The sequence below is a fragment of the Corvus cornix genome, chromosome 23 (genome assembly GCF_000738735.6).
Source record: "Corvus cornix cornix isolate S_Up_H32 chromosome 23, ASM73873v5, whole genome shotgun sequence".
Taxonomy (NCBI): Eukaryota; Metazoa; Chordata; class Aves; order Passeriformes; family Corvidae; genus Corvus; species Corvus cornix.
In genome coordinates, this window is record NC_046352.1 from 4,251,694 (window position 1) to 4,270,174 (window position 18,481).

An 18,481-nucleotide genomic window follows, 5' to 3' on the forward strand; every position below is an offset into this window, starting at 1 on the left:
CCCTCGGGGCAAGTCCCCCGATCCCTCCCGGCCGTGCCCGGGGGGGACTTTGACACCCAGGAGCCGTCGGGGTGGCAGCGACTGCGCCCGCCCTGGTCCCCCGGGAGACTCCTGGGCGCCTCTTAATGGCACCTTAATTACACATTTACCGTCCCCGTTCGTCCCTCCCTCTCCTTCCCTCCTCCCTCCGTCCCTCCCGAGCTTCCCCAGGATGGAAATGCCCGGCGCGTGCTGCCGGGATTGTCACCGCCACTAATGACCCCCTGCGAGCCGGGGCGGAGCGCGGCGGCGTGGGGACACGGGAGGTGGCACTGCCCCGACCGGCTCGGCTGCGGCTGCCCGCGCTGGCCCCGGGGCCCGGCTTTGCCTCCGGCTCCGCAGGGAAGCGCTCGGTGGCTCTGGGATTTGGGGACACGGCTGTGGGGGTGTCCCTGTGCTCGCTGCGAGCTCCCGATGTCACCGTGCCAGCCCTCCCTGGAGCCATCCCTGCCGGTGTCTGTCACCCATTCGCGGGCAGGTGGCTTTTCCAGGCTTTCCCGTGCGGGGTTTTGCAGGGATCGAGCGCTCCTTTGCAGAGGGAACAGTCCGGGAAGAGCTCTGGGATGCTCTCATCCCCCGGGATCCGGGAATGGAGCGTCGGCCTCTCCCTTCCCGCTCCTGGGCGAGACCCCGGCTCCTTTATCCAGGGAAAATCCGCACGGAGAACTTTGCTGGAGCCCGGGAATTCGGCCCCAGAGGCTCCAAGAATTCCTCGTACCCGGCACACGCAGAGAACAAAAAAAAAAACAACAAAAAAAAACCCCAGCCAAAAAAACCAGAAACGGCACGAGGAGAGGAACAATTTCCTCCACCGCTAATTGTCCCTCTGTTAATTAACGCGAGTGTGGGGGCGCTGATTAGGATCTCCCCAAAGCCACAGGTCCTGGCTGGGGACAGAGCTGACCACACGGGGCTGAGCCGCGCCAGGCCCCGGGGGATGGGAGGGGGTCCTGGATTTAGGAAGCTCTGTGGGGCTGGATTTGGGAATTGAGATTTGGGATTTGAGATTTGGGATCTGGGATTTGGGATTTGGGAATCTGCCCTGCTGCCACCCCTCGTGGGTAAATCAGGGACTCGGAGGTGTTTCCTGTGGCTGGGGCATGGCTCGAGTGATCACAGAAGGATCCGGCTCCTTTCCAAGCTCTCCAGCTCCCAGAGTTTGGGGAGATGGGAATTAGGGTTCTAAAGCCTCTTTAAGTGGTGCCCTTGTCAAATTAGCGGGGCCAGGCCAGGGCTAATGAGCGGAATAATTGATTAAATCTGTCCCACTTCTGCCTCGCAGCCTCGCACCTTCCCCAAAGGTTTCCAGATGGGGAATAATTAATTATCCCCCAAAGTGGCTCTGCGCTGAGACAGGGATGTGGGGAATTCCCACAGCGCAAAATTGCCCCCGCAATTAATCCCAGGCTCTTAATGAACTCTGCAAAGAATGGCCGGGATGGGGAGAGACCCTCTTGGGGCTGGGCCTCAGCGCTGTTGGCCAGGAATGGCCGGGAATGGCTGGGAATGATGGAATGGTCCCCTCTGCATTTATGGGGCAGCAAAACCTCTTGAAACAGGAATTTGGGAATTCTCCCCTCTTCCCTGCTCCTCATCCACCCATGAAGTCCAGGAGACCATTTCCTCCCGGGCATTTCCTCGTCGTTCTTTCCACCAGGGCCCTTTGATGCCTTTGGTTTCCAGCCACGCGTCCCCGGGAAAATCAAACCCAGATCGGCGTCCTGGGAAAGATTTGGAGGTTCTGAACCAAAATATCGGCTCTGGGAGAGGGATGAGGCGGGGCCGAGGGGAGCAGCGCTTGGTTTGAGGATTTTGGTCGCATCTCAGTGGTTTCATCCAGCTCCAAGCGGGGATGGGGCAGGGAAGGGATCCTGGAAGTTGTGGGGTTCTGACCGCGGTTGTGGCAATGGGGAAATGCTGATTTACACCCCTGGGTGGGGGTTTGGTGGCACCAGGCTGCCCCACACGCTCTGGGTGCTGGAAATCGGGGCAGGAACTCCCAGTTGGAGCTGGGGTTCACCTTCCCAAGTCCATCGGGGCTCCAGAATCTGGGACAAGCCACTTTTTGAGCTTCTTTTAGCAGAAAATTTCAAATCCCGGACTTGTTGGAGCTTTGCAAATTAAACGGGGAGAAAAAATATCACTGCGAGCTTTCCCTTCCCGCGGGTCCCTCTGCAACTGTCCCAGACCCTGCTGTGACATCGCTGTCACCTCCCACGTCCGTGTGTCCCCTGGGGCCACCTCTTCGCCATCAGGTCACCTCCCCCCGAGGTGATTCATTCCGGGGGGAGCAGGCCCTGGGTGCTCTGGGGGTGTCTGGCACCATCCGGGGGACAAACCCCGAGTCACTGCAGCCCCTGGGACCGGGAATTTCCCCTCTCTGGATGTCCCCCCCTCCCAGAGGATGCTCCCCACCATTCCCTCACCCCCCTGCTCCCCCGGCCCAGCTTTTCCCGGTGCCGAGACGCCCCAAGAGCGGGGGGGCCGCCCGGGGCGGCGGGGGGGCCCAGCAGCGTCTCCCCGCGCTGCCCCGGGACCATTCCCGGCTGGAGATAGCGCGGCTGCTCGGCGGTGGCAGCGCGGGCGTGTGGGAGGGCAGACGCCAGGCTGTCTGCTCCCACTCCGCTCGGCTTGTTATTAACTTCTCCTTGGGCTGCCATTAACCCAGAATTCCTGCTCCTGGCTCCAGGCTTTCCCCGCGCCGCTCTATCTCCAGCCTAATTACAGCTGTTGGGATCTCCCTTTATCTCGGGGGATCTTTGGGGTTGGTTACCTGGCACACGCGTTCCCGGCCCCCCCTCCTCGCGCGCCCATCCCTGCTTTCCCCTTTAATCCTTCCTGCTTTCATCAGTCCCGGCGGACGGGAACAACCCCGAGCCTCCGCGGCTCTGCCCGGGTGGATCCGCATCCCGCGGATCCCGGGAGCATCCCCGGCCAGGTGACCGCCAGCGACGTTATCCCCGCGTGTCCCGGCGCGTTCCCGGGCACCGCGCGGGGCTCGGCGTGCGCCGGCACCTTCCAGCCCCGACACCGAGGCTCGGCCTTGGCTCCGAGCGCGGCCGTGATTTATTTTTTTAATTTAACACGGGTTGAGTCGGTGTGTTTGTCTTGGCAGCGCGGCCCCCTCCAACCCCAAACTCCGCCCCGACAGCCCCGTCCCGTCCCTGCCAGCCCCCGCTGACACCAACCGGGGCTGGCGCCCGCCCCGGCCGTGCCCCTTGCCCACAGCGCCGTCCTGGAACTGGGACCCTCCAAAACCAGCCCGGTGTGAGCTGGGGGCTCTGCACGGCCCGAGGGTTGGTGCCAGAGTTTTGTCCCCTCTCCCAAAGGGATTTGGAGCAGGCAGCGCTGTCCCTGTCCCTGTGCCCTTGGCACGGAACGGGGCTGAGATTGGCACCTTCAAACCCCGACCCAGAGGACGGAGGAGGAGGATGAGGATGAGGAGGACGAGGATGGTGTCACCATTGGCCCATTGATCCCCCTGGGCTGCCCCTTCTCCTGGGTCCCCCTTGGAGGGCCCCAAATGGGGGGGACCCCTCCCCAGTCGCTCTGCAGCCCCTAGGCTGGGTGGGATGAGGTGGGATGGGATGGGATGGGCTGGGATGGGATGGGATGGGATGGGATGGGGTGGGATGGGATGGGATGGGATGGGATGGGATAGGATAGGATGGGATGGGATGGGATGGGGTGGGATGGGATGGGATGGGATGGGATGGGGTGGGATGGGGTGGGGTGGGATGAGGTGGGATGAGGAGGGGAGGGGTCCCTCCTTCCACCCTGATGGAACAGAGCTGTGCCCCTTCACCCCAGCAGGGAACTGAACCCTGAGGGTCCCCCCTGGTCCTGCCATTTGGGCAAATATTGTCCCCAGAAACCCCTGGGGACACCGTCCTGCAGCAGCTCGCGCAGGGACCTCGGCTCCCCTGCTTTGGGGTGGACATTTTGGGGAACTTTTATTAATTATGGTCATCTCTTCCATCCACCTCTCAGCAGAGGGGTGGGAAAGCACAAGAGGCTGGGAAGGGGGTCTGCATCCCCCTGGATCCAGCTCTGGGACATTCCCGGGATCCCCCACGAGCAGCCTCTGTGGTGGGTGGGGGGATGCAGCCCCCAGCTCCAGCATCTCCCTTCTCCCCCCGAGCGCCGGGTGAGGAGCCCGGGAGGGAGCGGGGCCGGCGGGAGCTGATCCCGGCAAGCCGGCACCCGTCCGCAGCCGGTGGGGCTGAGTCACCCGCGGGGAAAGTGAGGAGCAGGATAAAAGCAGATCAGGGGAGCTTTCCCTCGGTCCTCGCCCTCGGCCGGGCTGGGCCGGGCCGGGCTCTCCGGGGATGCGGCGCGGGCAGGGCTGCGAACATCTGGAATTCTCCTCTCGCTGCTGCTTCGCCCCCGCTTGGGCCGGGGTGGGGTTGGGGGACTTTCCCTGTTGGTCCCCGGAGTTTGGTGGCCCCCACGGAGGCTTCGCCCCACACCCGAGTTTAAGGCTGGTGTGGGATTTTTGAGGATCATCCCAGGGACACAGCTCCGTGCTGGGACGGGGGGACACCACGGCACCCAGGGCACAGCCCGTGGGTCCGGCTGTGCTGGGAATGGCCCCCGGGGGTCATCGGGGAAGTTTCTGGGGTTGGGGTGGGGGCCGAGGGCAGGAGCGGAGGGCGAGGGTGAGGCGGGGCTGTCCCGGAGCGTGGGGCAGAGCTGGGTTATTTCTATGGAGCGCTGGCCCCGCGCGGGTGACTCAGAGCCGGTGGCCGCATGGAAACACGGCTGGGACACGGCCTAATGGGAGGGTGGGGACGGGGGCCCTCCCTGCCACCCCCCGGCCGCTGTCACCGCTCCCGCGGGGCTGCTCCCCCCGCCGTGTCAGCGGGGGTGGCGGCAGGGACAGACCTCGCGGTCCCTTCCCCGCTGCCTTGCCCGCTGTGCCACCCCGGTGTCCCCAAAGCCACCGCAGCCTCACAGACCCCGCCACCCGCACGGCCGGGGCTCCGCTGGCTGTCCCCAAAGGCGGTGGCAGCAGCTCCCAGCCCCAGACCGGGCGGATTTGTCCCCGTGGTGCCCTTGCTGGAGGCGCCCCCGGGCCCAGGGCCCCGCCGGGGTCACGGAGGGCGCGGCCGGGCAGGTTGTCACCCGCCGGGAGCGGGGCCCCGCGGGGACCGGGCGCTGCCGACGCCGGGAAGGGGCCCCGCGCCTGCCGGGGGTGGCTCGGGGGGTCCCACCCCCGTCTGGAATCCCGGGAGTGCCCCCAGCTCCCGGAGCGCGAGGATGGGACGCCCGTGTCCGTCCCGCCCGTGTCCCTCTGTCCCCCGTGGGTGCGCTGAGTGCGAGCGGCCTCAGCTGCCCCGTGCCTGCCCCCGGGGCTGCCCCGTGTCCCCCCCGGGGGTCTCCGTCCTCCCCCTTCGCCCCCAAGGGAGGGGGAACCCTGAAGAGGGTGGGGTTACCCCCCACACCCCCTGCACGACGGTCACCCCCGGGGGACACCGCCAGGACATGGCGGGGGGGGGCCGGGGTGTCCCCCCAGACCCAGGGAGGGGTCGCAGCTGCACAGGTGGGGGAGGGGGCCTCGAAGGGGGTCCCACACAGAAGGGGGGGGTGGGCACGGGGTGAAGGGGGTGCCCCGGGGCGTGACGTCACTGTGGGGGCGGGGCGGGGCGGGGCTCTCGGGGCATCCCGACCGCGGGGCCGCGGCAGCCGGAGCCGTCGGGGGGCGGCGGGGGCTCGGCTCGGCTCGGCTCGGCTCGGCTCGGCTCGGCTCGGCTCGGCTCGTCTCTGCCGCGGGCGCTGCGGGCGCTGCCCGGCCCGGTCCGGCCGCACCATGACCATGAGCTCGGTGGCCGAGACCCTGCTGGGCACCGACCCCTCCAAAGCCGCGTTCCTGGAGCTCTGCCCCCCCCAGCATTACCCCCTGCACGGCCTCCCCCCGGCCGGCCACCCCCAGCACGACCCCCCGCCCTTCTCCTCCTACGGCCGGCCCGGGCACTTCCCGTATCCCGGCGGGGCCCCCCCGCCGCCCCACGGGGGTCCCTACCTGCCCTACGCGCCCCCCGGCGCCCCGCCCGCCCCGGCCCCCGGGGCCCGGCTGCAGGACACAGGTAAGGGGGGCGCGGGGGGCGCGCACCCGCCCCGGGCCCCTCCCGGCCGGGAGAGCCGGGGCTGCGCCGGGAAGCGCCGGGACGGAGCCGTCGGAAGCGCTCCGGGGCGGCGGGGCTGGGCTGGGTTCGGTGCGGGGTCCTGGGGGGCAGCCGGCGGGGCCGGGGGTGATGGCCCCCCGCTCCCAGAGCGCCCCGACCCGCCGGGGGCACGTGGGTGGCTTCGGGGAGCCCCGGGCATGGGGAGCATCATCCCCCGCTGCCGGTACCTTCCAACCTGAGACCCCCGGCTGCACCCCGAGACCCCCAGGTGCCCCCTGGGACCCCCAGCTGCCCACACCCTCCAGCCTGTGCCCCCCAGGCCGGGCAGACTCTGCCCTCTCCCCACACCCCAATCCCAGCTCCCTGCCCTGCTCCACCCCTGTTCCCCACTGTTTCCCCCAAAAACTGAGGCAGGAACCTGCAGCCCGAGCCAGCCTGGGGGTCCCGAGCCCGGCTGAGCCCCCGGCCCTGGCGGTGGTTCCTGGGTGCCCCGGGCTCGCCCACGCCAGGCGGGCACTGCTGGGCCAGGGACCCCCAGCGTACCCCAGTGACCCCCCCCGGGGCAGGGGGGCCATCCCAGTGCCCCCCATCCCTGGGAGCCCTGCCTGGCCCCCCCAGCCGGGTGCAGGCCCAGGCCTGTGTCCCACGTGCTGTTGGACATTGGATGGACGATCCCGTCCTTCCCTTCCTCTCCTCTCCTCTTTTGCTTCGCCCGAGGTTTAAAGGGCCATGAGATGCAGCCCTCCCCTCATCCCCCCTCCCTTCCACAGACACCCCCGGCAGCCCCAGGGACGATTTGGGGTGGGTTTGGGGTGGTTTTTTTAACCTCTTGGTGCGTTTGATTGATTGTGGCTCCTCTCACCTCGTCCCCAGAGCCCGAGAAGCCCCTGGCCGTGTCCAACGGGGAGCTGCGGCTCGGCGGGAAGGGCAAGAAGCTGCGGAAGCCCCGGACCATCTACTCGAGCCTGCAGCTGCAGGCGCTGAACCAGCGCTTCCAGCAGACCCAGTACCTGGCACTGCCCGAGCGCGCCGAGCTGGCGGCACAGCTGGGGCTCACCCAGACCCAGGTACGGGGGACACTGCGGTGGCCATGGCCATCAGGGCTGTCCATTGCCACCGGGATGCACCATGTGCCACTTGGGATGCGCCATGTGCCACCAGGATGCGCCATGTGCCCCTTGGGATGCGCGATGTGCCCCTCGGGATGCACCATGTGCCACTGGGATGTGGCATGTGCCCCTTGGGATGCGCCATGTGCCCCTTGGGATGCGCCATGTGCCCCTCGGGATGCACCATGTGCCACCAGGACACACCATGTGCCACTGGGATGTGCCATGTGCCCCTTGGGATGTGCCATGTGCCACTGGGATGCGCCATGTGCCACCGGGATGTGCCATGTGCCACCAGGATGTGCCATGTGCCACCGGGATACGCCATGTGCCCCTCGGGATGTGCCATGTGCCACCGGGACGCACCATATGCCCACCAGGATGTGCCATGTGCCACCAGGACACACCATGTGCCACTGGGATGCGCCGTATGCCCACCAGGATGTGCCATGTGCCCACCAGGATGTGCCATGTGCCTCTGGGACACACCATGTGCCACCGGGCCGGCTCCGGCTGCGGCCGTGCCCGGCTGGAAGCGAGCCGAGCCGAGCCGGGCCGCGGCGGGGGAGCTGGCGCCGGTGGACCCGCAGGGCTCGTGTTTGGGGCGCCCCTGCCCGCACCTCCCAGCGGCAGCGGGACTTTCCCAGCCCCGGAGCCTGGCTGGCGGCCCGGCCGTGCCCGGCGCTGGGCGGCCCCGGGCCGCGGGACGGGGCGAGTGGGTTTTTGAAGGCGATGGGGAGAGACAGGCAGGCGGCAGCGGTGCAGCCCCGGAGCCAGGGGCGAAGCGAGCTCATAAAGCCGGGGAAGAGGAGACAAGTGGGAACCTGCCGGCAGCGCGGGGGGGACCGCGGGGAGGAATGAGCGGGGCCACCACCCCAGCGCGGCGGGCGCAGCCCGGGCCGGCCCCGGCACCGGCAGCGGCAGCGGCTGGGGCTGACACGGGCAGGGGGACACTCCTGGGGACACTCCTGGGGACACTCCTGGGGACACTGCCCCGCTCCCCGGCCTCCCGGTGCCTCTCCCCACATTCTCCCCCTGCCTCAGAGGGGCCGCTTGTGAAGGGTTGGGCTCCCGGCCTGGTTCATGCCCCAGAGCCCCACAGGGATGGGGTTCAAGGGGGGCCCCAGGGGGGCTGCAATTGTTAATTTTGAGGGTTTAGGGGGTGTTGGCCACTTCCTCCCCCCTCACCCCTCTCTCTCTGCCCCCAGGTGAAGATCTGGTTCCAGAACAAGCGCTCCAAGTACAAGAAGATCATGAAGCAGGTCCCGAGTGCCCCCGACGGGGAGCAGCCCCCCCACAGCACCCCCGCCGTGTCCCCCTGCCTCCCCCAGCCTCCCCCCGCTCTGGGACCTCCCCGGGCCCGGGAAGGGGCCCCCGCTGGCCCCCGGGGGTTACATCAACAGCTTCGGAGCCTGGTACCAGCCGCACCCGCAGGACGCCATCCCCAGGACCCCCATGATGTGACACTGCCAGCGCTCCGGAGGGACACTGAGGGACACTGAGGGACACTGAGGGGGACGCTCTGCCGCTGTCCCCCGAGGGACTGGGAGCCCAGCGAAGCCCTGGGGGATCCCAGCGAATGGAGGAAGAGGAAGAAGAAGAGGAGGAGGAGGAAGGTGACGAGGATCTGCAGGAACCCGAGGATGTCCTGCTCTGTCACACTCCGCAGTGACCCAGCGCCCTGTGCGCCGTCCCTGTGGGACAGGACTCGGCCCCGGGTCCCCCATTCATGGACAGGGGGCGGGGGGACCCTAGGAGGGGCTGGGGAGTCCCCAGACCCCCGGCCTGGATTAATTTATAAATTCTGTCGGTTATTGGTTTTGCTCCCGTCTATAAATCGGCTGAACATGGATTGGTTCCGCTCGTCCACGCTCACCGCGGCTCTGGGCTGTCCCTGCTCTGGGGGAGACACTTCCATCCCGACCCTCAGGCATCCCACTCCAGTGGGGTTTAACCTGCGGGACGGGAGAAATCCCACTGGGGGACCGGGATGGCCCTGGCCTTGTTCCTCCCTCCCCCTGCACAGGCTGGAAATCCGTCCCGGGCCGCGGGGGCAGCCGGAGTCACCTCCCTGTCCCCAGCCAGGACATCCCCAGCGTGATGGGGACAGAGACGCCCCGCAGGGACCGACGCTGTGCCATTTTGCGGGGCCATCCCGGACCCTGCTGGCGGCGGGGCCGTGACTCCGGCGTGGCTCCGGGTGAGCCGAGGGCTGGGCCGGGCCCGGCTCCAGGGCTGGGGCTGCCAGGCCGGGCCGTGGGCGGGCGCTGCCCCCGCTCCCGGGGCTTGGCACCGGGTGACGCAAGGGCTGCAGGTGTCGCAACGGGGCAGGAGCGCTGGGAGGGCTCTGCTGGGCCCGGGGGTGACAGCGGGGGGACCCGGGCACCGCCACCCCCGGCACTGCCACCCCCCGCGGGACCCACAAAACCCCGGTCCTGCCCAGAGCCAGCGGGCGCGTCCCCTCCGAGGGGACTGTCCCCAGTGTCGCCATCCTGGAGCTGTCCGAGGCCATCCCCGCTGCCATCAGGGGTAACTGGGATAACTGGGATAACGAGGGAAGGTCGTTCTGTGCCTGTGCCTGTGCCAGGGCAGGACAGGGATGCTGGGGACAGTGGGGGATGTCCCCACCCCTGTGAGGATCCTGCCCCTGGCTCCCATTCCCAATCCCAATCCCATTCCCATTCCCAGTTCCATCCCACTTTCGGGAAGGTGCCGGGACACCGAACCAGGCCCCAGGGAGGGATCTCGGGGTCCTGCAGCCACATTTTGGGAATTCTGGGGGATTCTTGGCTGGGAGGGCTGTGGGAGGTGCTGGTGGTGACCCCTCCGGAGAGCTGGACGTGGGAGAAAGGGGGACAGGAACCCGGGCGGACCCTCTGGAAAACGCCCCGAGGATGGGACAGGGGGCCGGGGGGAGCTCCACGATCCCAAGGCTTTTCCCGGCGCCCATTCCCGGGGCTGCCGGGGGAGCGTGATCCGCAGGCAGTGCTGGGAGGGAGCGGGGATCGCCCCTGGCCGTGGGCAATGCGGCACCCGGGATTTACATAATCCCTGGATACGTAACCCGCCGCCTTTTCGGGCTCGCTTTCCTCCTCCTCCTCCTCTAAAAGAAAGAAAAAAACCTAGGGTTTTTTTTGTTGTTTCTTTTTTTTTTAATAAATAAAAAATGAAACGAAACCTCCCCAGCTCACGGCACAGAGCTCCCGGCCCCAGGCAGCGCCGCTCCGACTGCTCCTCTTCCCATGGGATTGGGAATGGGGACTCGGGGTGCAGCTTCTGGGGGAGTTGGGTGCCAGGTGGGAGGCTGTCCCTGCGTGGATTTGGGAATGGGGGACGTGGGGACACATTTGGGGACGTGGGGACACATTTGGGGGGGCTGAGAGCCCGGAACATCCCGTGCTCCGGCCCTGGAGCCTCTCCCGGGGAATTGAGGCCGTGGGGGAGTTTGAGGTCCCCACGGACATGGGGGGTGATGAGGGGACAGCGCTCGGGGGGCGATGGGGTCCCCACACGTGTGACACGATGCGGGTGACACCGGGGACAGCAGGACAGGGCCACCACAGCCCTGGACACCCTGCTGGGTTATTTTGGGGTCAGTTGAGCGCCCCAACCTCACAGCGCTGCCGGGGATGGCGCCGTGTCTGCAGGGAATGCATCGATCCCGAGGGATTTGGGGATCCCGGGGGGGTTTTGTCCTGTCCCCCACCTCGTTGTCCCCAAAAGGGACATCGGGGCAGCGCAGCCGCCCTCCCAGTCTTCAGGGCTGGGAGTTCACTGGTCCCAGTAAGAGGAGCGGGAGGGAAGCTCCAGGTTCCCGCAGCTGTCTGGGGAATACTCTGAAAACCGGGGAAAAACTCCTTTTCCTGCCCCAGATTCCCTCTCAGTGGGACAAAGTGGGATTTGGGGTGAGCCAACATCACCCGGTGCCATCCCACCCCCAGCTGTCCCCCAAAAGCGGGGCCCGAGGGCCAGAGGGTTTAAATCCACATTTCCCAAGGTGGAAAAAACCCAAATGCTGCTCCCCAAACACCCCCAGAAACCGGGGGGGAAAAAGTGTTTGGAGCTTTAAATTCAGAGCTTTTATTAATGAACATTTCCAGCCCGGCTTTGGTTCCCTGGGGAAGCAGCAAAGGACACTCGGGGGCACCCCCTGTCCCGAGGGGGGGCTCCCATCAACCAGCGGGGGATTTTCCTTAAAAAAATACATATATATATATATATATATGTGGACAAAATAACCCAGACCGAAACCAGTTTGGTTTGGAACAACTTTATACAAACGAACCTTATGTACACTCCCTTTTTTTCCCCCCAAAACACCCCTATTTATAGAAGGCAACATAAATAATTCCCCGGGACTGTACAACACTATGAACACTCCTTAAAACGGCACTTTCTGCTTAAAAAAATAGCATTATTCTCTTAAAAAATAGGAAAGAGCTCGGTTATTTTTTTTCCTTTAAAATAAGTCGTCGATTTCCTTAAAAAAGAGGGATTTTCGCCGTTCCTTTCCCCACAGCTGGAGGCACTGCCAGAAGATGGAGGTGAACACGAGTTTTTCTCTCTAAAAAATAACTTAAAACCATTCCCAAACTGCTTAAATATTAAAATATTTCCCTCCCCACACCTCCCCCACCCCCCCCATAGTTTTTATTCAATTTTAAATCACCACCTTCTGGTCTGGGCATCATCCCGGGTGGTTCCCACTGGGATGAGGGTCCCACTTTGCTACCGTGGGGTGTCCATGACCCCCAAAATCGCTCCCACTCTGTGGATTTCGGAGCCAGGGCCGAGCACATCCCGCTCCTGTGGCGCCAGGCACCCCCGTGTCGTGGCAGCGGTGACACAGATCCTCCATCCCGACGGGATCCGGGCGCTCCGGCTGCGCCCCGCGCTCGGGGTCACCCAGCGGGGTCACCCCAACAGGCAAAGCTCCAGCGAGGGATTGGGATGAGGCTCTTCGGGGGCTGAATTTATCTGGGGGGGAGTTGACGGAAAAACTTCAAAAATTAAAGAGTAGCTGAAGGATTTTCCACCTTTTCCTGCGCTGGGAGCGGAGGGGTTGGAGCCTTTGCAGTCCTCTGGTTCCTGAGATGAGCGGGGCGAGGAGAGAGGGTTCTAGGGGTGCGCGGGGGTGTCCTTTCCTTTGGTTCTTTTTTTTTTTTTTAGGAAAAAAATGAGGAGACAAAACCAAAATAGGGGGGAAAAAAGGAGGCCAAGGAGCTGTGCAGCGTCTCTGAGCCCGCCGTGCCCGTCAGTACACGGCGCCCGTGCTGGGGGGCCCGGGGGACGGGTGGTGCATCGGGGGGGCCGCCTGCGCCTGGTGGGGTCCGTGGGGGCCGCTGAGGCTCTGGGGGTGGTACCAGGGGTTGTGCTCCTCCAGGAAGCCCGGCGAGGAGCTGTAGGGCAGCGGCTGCGGCAGCGGGGTCCGGGCACTGCCGCCGGGACTGTCCCAGACCGGCGACGGGGGCGAGTTGCAGGCCATGGAGTCGCTGTTGTTGGGGCTGTGCTCCAGGGGCACCTCGCCGTTCTTGTAGAGCTTCTTGAACTTGGAGCGCCGGTTCTGGAACCAGATCTTCACCTGCGGGATGGAGGGAAAAGGGTCAGAGCCCCGGAAAGGGAATGGAGGGGTGGGAGGGATATGGGGAGAGGGGAGGGGACAGGGGATGGGGTGGTTGGGATTGCAGGGACACCGGGCAGGGGGGTCACGGGGAGCCCAGAGACGCGGGAGGGACGTGGGGGTCACAGGGAACTGCCCTGCTCGCTGGAACCAACCTGGGACACGGGGGTGACAGTGACCCCAGAGACACGGAAGGGACAAGGGGGTCACGGGGACCCCAAAGACACGTGAAGGAGTAAGGGACATGGGGGTCACAGGGACCCCGGCCACACACTGGCGCACAGGAAGGGACAGGGGACGTGGGTGACGCGGGAAGGGACATCACAGGGACCCCACACGGCGCGTGGCAGGAAACCCCTGGGGACGGGGTTGTCGTGAGACACGTGGAAAGTCACCGCTGGTGTGGGTGTCACGGAGAACACGGACACACCGCGGCCACACCGCGGACACGGACACACCACGGACACACCACGGACATGGACACACCATGGACACACCACGGACATGGACACACCACGGACACGGACACACCGTGCACTGTGGACAGCACCCGTGTGACACTGGGTGTCTCGGGGACCCCCCTGGGGACACGGGCGTCACGAGGAGCCCCCCTGGGGACACACACGGGCGTCACGAGGAGCCCGTCACGCCACACGCCGGGCGTCGGGAGCGTCCCCGCGCTGGGCGAGGCGGCGCTGGACGCCTTTGGCCCTGGGCGAGGGGCGGGGGTGGCGGTGGTTGTCACCCAAACAGGATGTCCCTCTGGGAGCGGGTGACGCGCTCCGTCAGCCCTTTGCCGAGTGTCCCCGATTGCTTCATCGCCCAAGGGAGGAGGAGGAGGAAGGCCAAGGGCGGCACAAGGGCGCCGGCGCCGGCCCCGAGGCAGGGAGGGCACCGCGATGGGGCGCGGGGGAGTCGCACGCTGCGGGGACAGCGGGGACAGCCCGCTCCCCTCCCACCCCCAGATTTGTCCCCGCGCCAGGCACGACCCCAAGAGCGAGGGCTTCGCCCCAATTCCGGCGGCTCGCGGGGAGAAGCCCAACCCGCACGTCCCGGCTCTTCCAGTCCAGCCTGAAGGGCCACCCCAGCGCCGGGGACAGCGGGTGTGGAACCGGTCCCCAAATCCCTTCTCCCTGCCCGAACCAAGCGGGATGGGGCGGCCAGAGCCGGGGGAAACTTTGGGAAGTCCGGGCAGGAGGAGCAGGGTCCGGCCTCGGGTCCCCGTGTTCTGGCAGGATTTGGGATCGGGAGCTGCCGTCGGGACGGGGCGTCCCGAGCTCCCCCGAGCGCTCATCCCGAGCGTCCTGTGTCGCTGGCACTTGGTGCCCCACATTCCCGGGACACCGGGTGTGCCGTGACCCAGGACCCTCTCAGGTGCCGGATCCAGCTCCAAACCCCATGGCAGGGTGAGCTCTGGGATGGGGCCGGCTCCAGAGGGAGTGGGATAAACCCCAAAACTGCAGAGCGGGGCATGGCCGGGCTCCGTCCCCTCTCCCTGCTCTCTCCGTCCTCTCCACCTTTCTCTCGGCAGAGAGGATTTGCTCCAACGGGGAAACCCGGCCCTGGGGACCCTACAACCCACAGCAAGCGGGGAACTCCATCCCCGAGAGCCCCCAGACCCCTCCGGCTCCCCGGGAACAGAGCCCTTCCCAAATCCAGGATTTACAGGGGGGCTGCGGCTGCGGCTCCCCCTCTGCTGCTCGCTCGTGCCCGCGGCCGGGATTTGGGGTGTCGGGGGGGGTGGCTCAGCCCTTACCTGGGTCTGGGTGAGCCCCAGCTGTGCCGCCAGCTCGGCGCGCTCGGGCAGCGCCAGGTACTGCGCCTTCTGGAAGCGGCGCTGCAGGGCGGCCAGCTGGTAACTGGAGTAGATGGTCCGGGGCTTGCGGATCTTCTTGGGCTTCCCATTGACCATCCGCACCTCCGGCTCCGGCTCTTCCTTCACGGACACTGGGAGAGGGCGCGGGGTGAGGTGTGAAGGGCTCCCAGGGCAGCCACCTCCTCCCCAGCTCGGTGTCACCCCGCTCGGGGTGCTGGCACTGCCCCGTCCCCTGGGACAACCTCTGCGACACCCCTGGGACATGTCCCGGACTCTGTATCCAGCACGGATCCATCCCACGGATCCGTCCCGCTGCGTCCCCACGGGAACACCGGGAACGGCGGAGGCGGCTGAGCCCCAACAGCCGCCAGCAACCCCCTGTCCCCAGCCTGGGGACGCCCAGGGGGGCACAACCCCACAAATCCCACACAAATCCCACACAAAGCCCCCTCTGGAACCCCAGGGGAGCACCGGGATGGGCACGACCCCCGTCCCCCCGGCATCCCTACCTGCTTCCTGCGCCGGGAGCTGCTGCTCCCTGAAGTGGCCGTACTGGCGGTAGGAAGGGCTGTAGGAATACTCGGATTTGGGCGAGTAGGTGCCGGCGGCGCCGATGCCGTTGAGGTTGAACTGGGGGTAGGGGTAGTGGCCCACGGGCTGCCCGTAGGACTGGCCCGGGTAGTAGTCGTGCTGGCCCGTGTAGTAGCCCAGGTCGGTGACCGAGGACTCCGGCAGGGTGGGCGAGTCCTTGGAGGCTGCATGGCAGCTCAGCGAGCCCGAGAGGTCCGTCAGGATGCTGGAGAGCTTCTTATCGAAAGAGCCGCTCATCGCTGGGAGCGGGGAGGGGGCAGCTGCCTGCCCGGGCCGGGGACCCCCCAACCTGGCGGCTGCCGAGGCCTGGCGTGCCCCGAGCGGGATCCGGCGCTGCGGCTGCTTCGCGAGGAGCCACCGAGAGACTGTGCCCAAACCTCCGGCCCCGGCCGCCTGCTTAAAGCCTTTAATTAGGGAGCAGGGCAGGGTGGGTGCGCATTCCGATTGGCTCCAGAAATATTGCCTGGGAGGCAAAATAGGCTCCTGCCTCCTCCTGTGTGGGGTTTTTTTTTTTCTTTCTCTCTCTCTTTTTTTTTTTTTTTTCTTTCTCTCTCTCAGGAAACAACAAAGAGTGGGTGAAGGAGGGCGAGGGAGTAAATAAAGTGTGCAGGGTCCTGTCTGCAGGAGGGGGGCCCTGGGGACACAGGGGACACTGTGGGGGGCAGGAAAGGTCAGTTTACAAGGGGACCTTTGGGGCTGCGGGGGGATTATTTGGAGGAGGGTTTGTGGGGGGGCAGGGAAGGGGTTTGGGACTGGGATGGAGCCGGGCTTGGGGCTGGAGGGCTTTAGGGGTTGGTTTATGGCCCCCCCACACTTCTCCCAAGCTCCCACCTCCTCCCAGCAGCGGCTCCCAGTCCAATGCCACCCCCAGGCAGAGCCCCCCCGCCCCAGGGGACCCCCACGTACCCCCGACCCTGCCATGCTCCCCTCGCGCTGGGGGCACCTCGGGGCAGTGACGAGCCCCGATTTTGGGGGGGACACCCCCCGGGGGTCTGTGCCCCTCTCCCACCCCCACCCAGTGACCCTGATGCCTTTTCCTGGTTTTAAAATCAAGAGTCAAACACGGTTAGAAGGGGAAAAGGGATTTTACCTTGGTATTTATTTGAAGGATCCTTAGGTGCACACGCCCAGGTCAAATACACCCCAATGCACAGTGCAATGCCCACCCCAAAAGATCGGGTAGAACATTATAGGTGTTACTAATTAGCAGATCTATCAAAGATTCCCCAATGAGAGGCTCGAGTGAGCCCCCCGCTCCCCAAGGAGCCTTCCCTGGATGGTTCTATCTCAGTGTACAGAATGTGTTCTGGAGAGGACCTTGGGGTCTGGGGCACACTGATCCCTGGCTACGAAGCTTCTGAGATGTTGAGTCTCCTGGCTGAACAAACAAGGCCAAGAACGGAGGCAAAAAGCACTGAGAATACAGGAGTTGTAAAAAACTGTAACAGGCTATAAAAGAAAAGCAAGAAATCATCATGGCATCAACCCCTCTGCTGCCCTAAGGACCCCCAGCAGCCTCACCCAGCCGGGCCAGTCCCGGGCCAGCCCTGGTCCCCCCTGGCCGCTCGCACGGCTGTCCCCAGCCACCCCCAGCCCTCGGGGTTGCAAGAATATTTTGGGGTGGGGGTCTCTGAGAGGAGCCGGGGGCTGGGAGGGGGCTGGGTCCGTGACCCGGGCGGGGCTGTCCCCTCCTGTCCCCTGTGTGTGCCCCCCACCCACCCCCGGTGTTGTCCCCGCGGTGCCCCCCGGGTTCCCCCCCGCTCGTTCCGCGGCGCGGGGCAACGGCTCCGCCTGGCGGCCACGGCGGGAACTGCGCCGCCCCTCGGGGCGCGGGTTCGAGTCCCGGCAACGCCGGCACCGCCGGGCCGAGGGTTCGAGTCCCGGCAACGCCGGCACCACTGAGACGCGGGTTCGAGTCCCGGCAACGCCGCGGCTGCGGGGAAAGAGGGAGGAAAATGGGGAATGGGAAAGGGGCGGGAATAGGAAGGGGAACGGGAGTAGGAATAAAGAATAGGAATAGGAACAGGGATGAACAGGAATAGGAATGCATAGGAAGAAGAATAGGAATATGACTAGGAATAGGATTAGAAGTAGGAATAGGAATAGGAGTAAGAGCAAGAACAGGAAAAACACAATCAGAAATAGAAATAACAGAAATAGAAAGAAATAGAAATAATAGAAACAGAGACACAGAAATAAACAGAGCAGAGGTGGATCCCCAAGGGAAGCTGGAGGTTCTGTAGGAGGCCAAGCGTGACCCCGAGGCCTGGGGAATGGCACGGCCTCACTTCCCACATGGGAATTGTAGCTGGGGATTCGAGGAATTCATTCCGAGGGGACAGAAGTGTCCGGGACCAGCCCAGCCCTGGGAGCTGTGCCGGGATTCCCTGGGAGGGTTCCCAGGGTCCCCAGGAGCCACTGGGACATCCGCAGGTCCCCAGCCTGGCTGTCGCACTCCAGCCGGGCTGTCGCCAGGGCTGGCCCCTGCCGGGAGCGGGATGGGCGGCAGGAAAAGCCGGTTGTGGAGCTGGAGGCCGGGGAGGGCAGCGGGGGAGCGGGGCTGGAGCGCGGGGCGGGTCCGGCCAGTCCCCAACCAGTCTGAGACTGGGAGCTCTGGAGCTGCCGGGGGCTGCCAGGCCGGGCCGGGACCTGTGGAACCCCAAATCCGGGGGCGGATGGATTGGGGGGGACTGTGGGGGGCAGTTTGGGGGACTGGAGCAGTGGGGGGGGGGGGGGGGGGGGTGGGGCAGAAGTCGCTGTTCTGGGGCACCCGGGGATCTCTGGGGGAGTCCACCGGCAGCGCTGAGCACAGGGTCCAGTCAGCACCCCCCGACTCTCCCCTGTGTCCCCCACAGGGCTGGGAGGGTCCCCCCAAGGCTGAAGGGTTCCCCCCCACCTTCCCCAAAAAGGCTGGAGGGTCCCCCCGCGCCGCGCCCCCCCCAGCTGGGGGGGTCCCCCAGATGTCCCGCTCGGAAGCGCCCCCCGAGCCCGGCAGCGCCCTCGGGAGTCCCCGCGTGTCCCCCCAGCCCCGCCACAGCCGCGGGGGTTGGGCTTGGGGGGGGGGGCCCCGCCCATCGCCCCCAACCCCCCCGAGCATCTTTGGGTGGACGGCGTCACCTCGTGGCCTTCGGGGGTAACGACACCGCCCGGGCTGGTGCCGCTGCGGGGCGGGCACGGGGCG

General features: G+C 65.9%; 2 protein-coding genes across 2 annotated transcripts; one reads left to right on the forward strand and one right to left on the reverse strand.

Annotated features, from left to right (window-relative positions):
• Positions 1-5,775: 5,775 nt before the first annotated feature.
• DLX4 (distal-less homeobox 4) lies at positions 5,776-9,123 on the forward strand. Its single transcript, XM_039564507.1, is given in 4 exon segments — positions 5,776-6,125; positions 7,038-7,231; positions 8,482-8,595; positions 8,597-9,123. Coding segments are annotated over 4 exon segments (726 nt in total). The 5' UTR covers positions 5,776-5,848; the 3' UTR covers positions 8,738-9,123.
• A 2,400-nt stretch (positions 9,124-11,523) lies between these two features.
• On the reverse strand, positions 11,524-15,691 carry DLX3 (distal-less homeobox 3). Its single transcript, XM_039564505.1, has 3 exons — positions 15,219-15,691; positions 14,650-14,840; positions 11,524-12,854 (listed from the first exon to the last, which is right to left on the reverse strand). Exons 1-3 carry the CDS (start codon positions 15,535-15,537, stop codon positions 12,528-12,530), a joined length of 837 nt encoding a protein of 278 aa, XP_039420439.1. The 5' UTR covers positions 15,538-15,691; the 3' UTR covers positions 11,524-12,527.
• Positions 15,692-18,481: the final 2,790 nt, after the last annotated feature.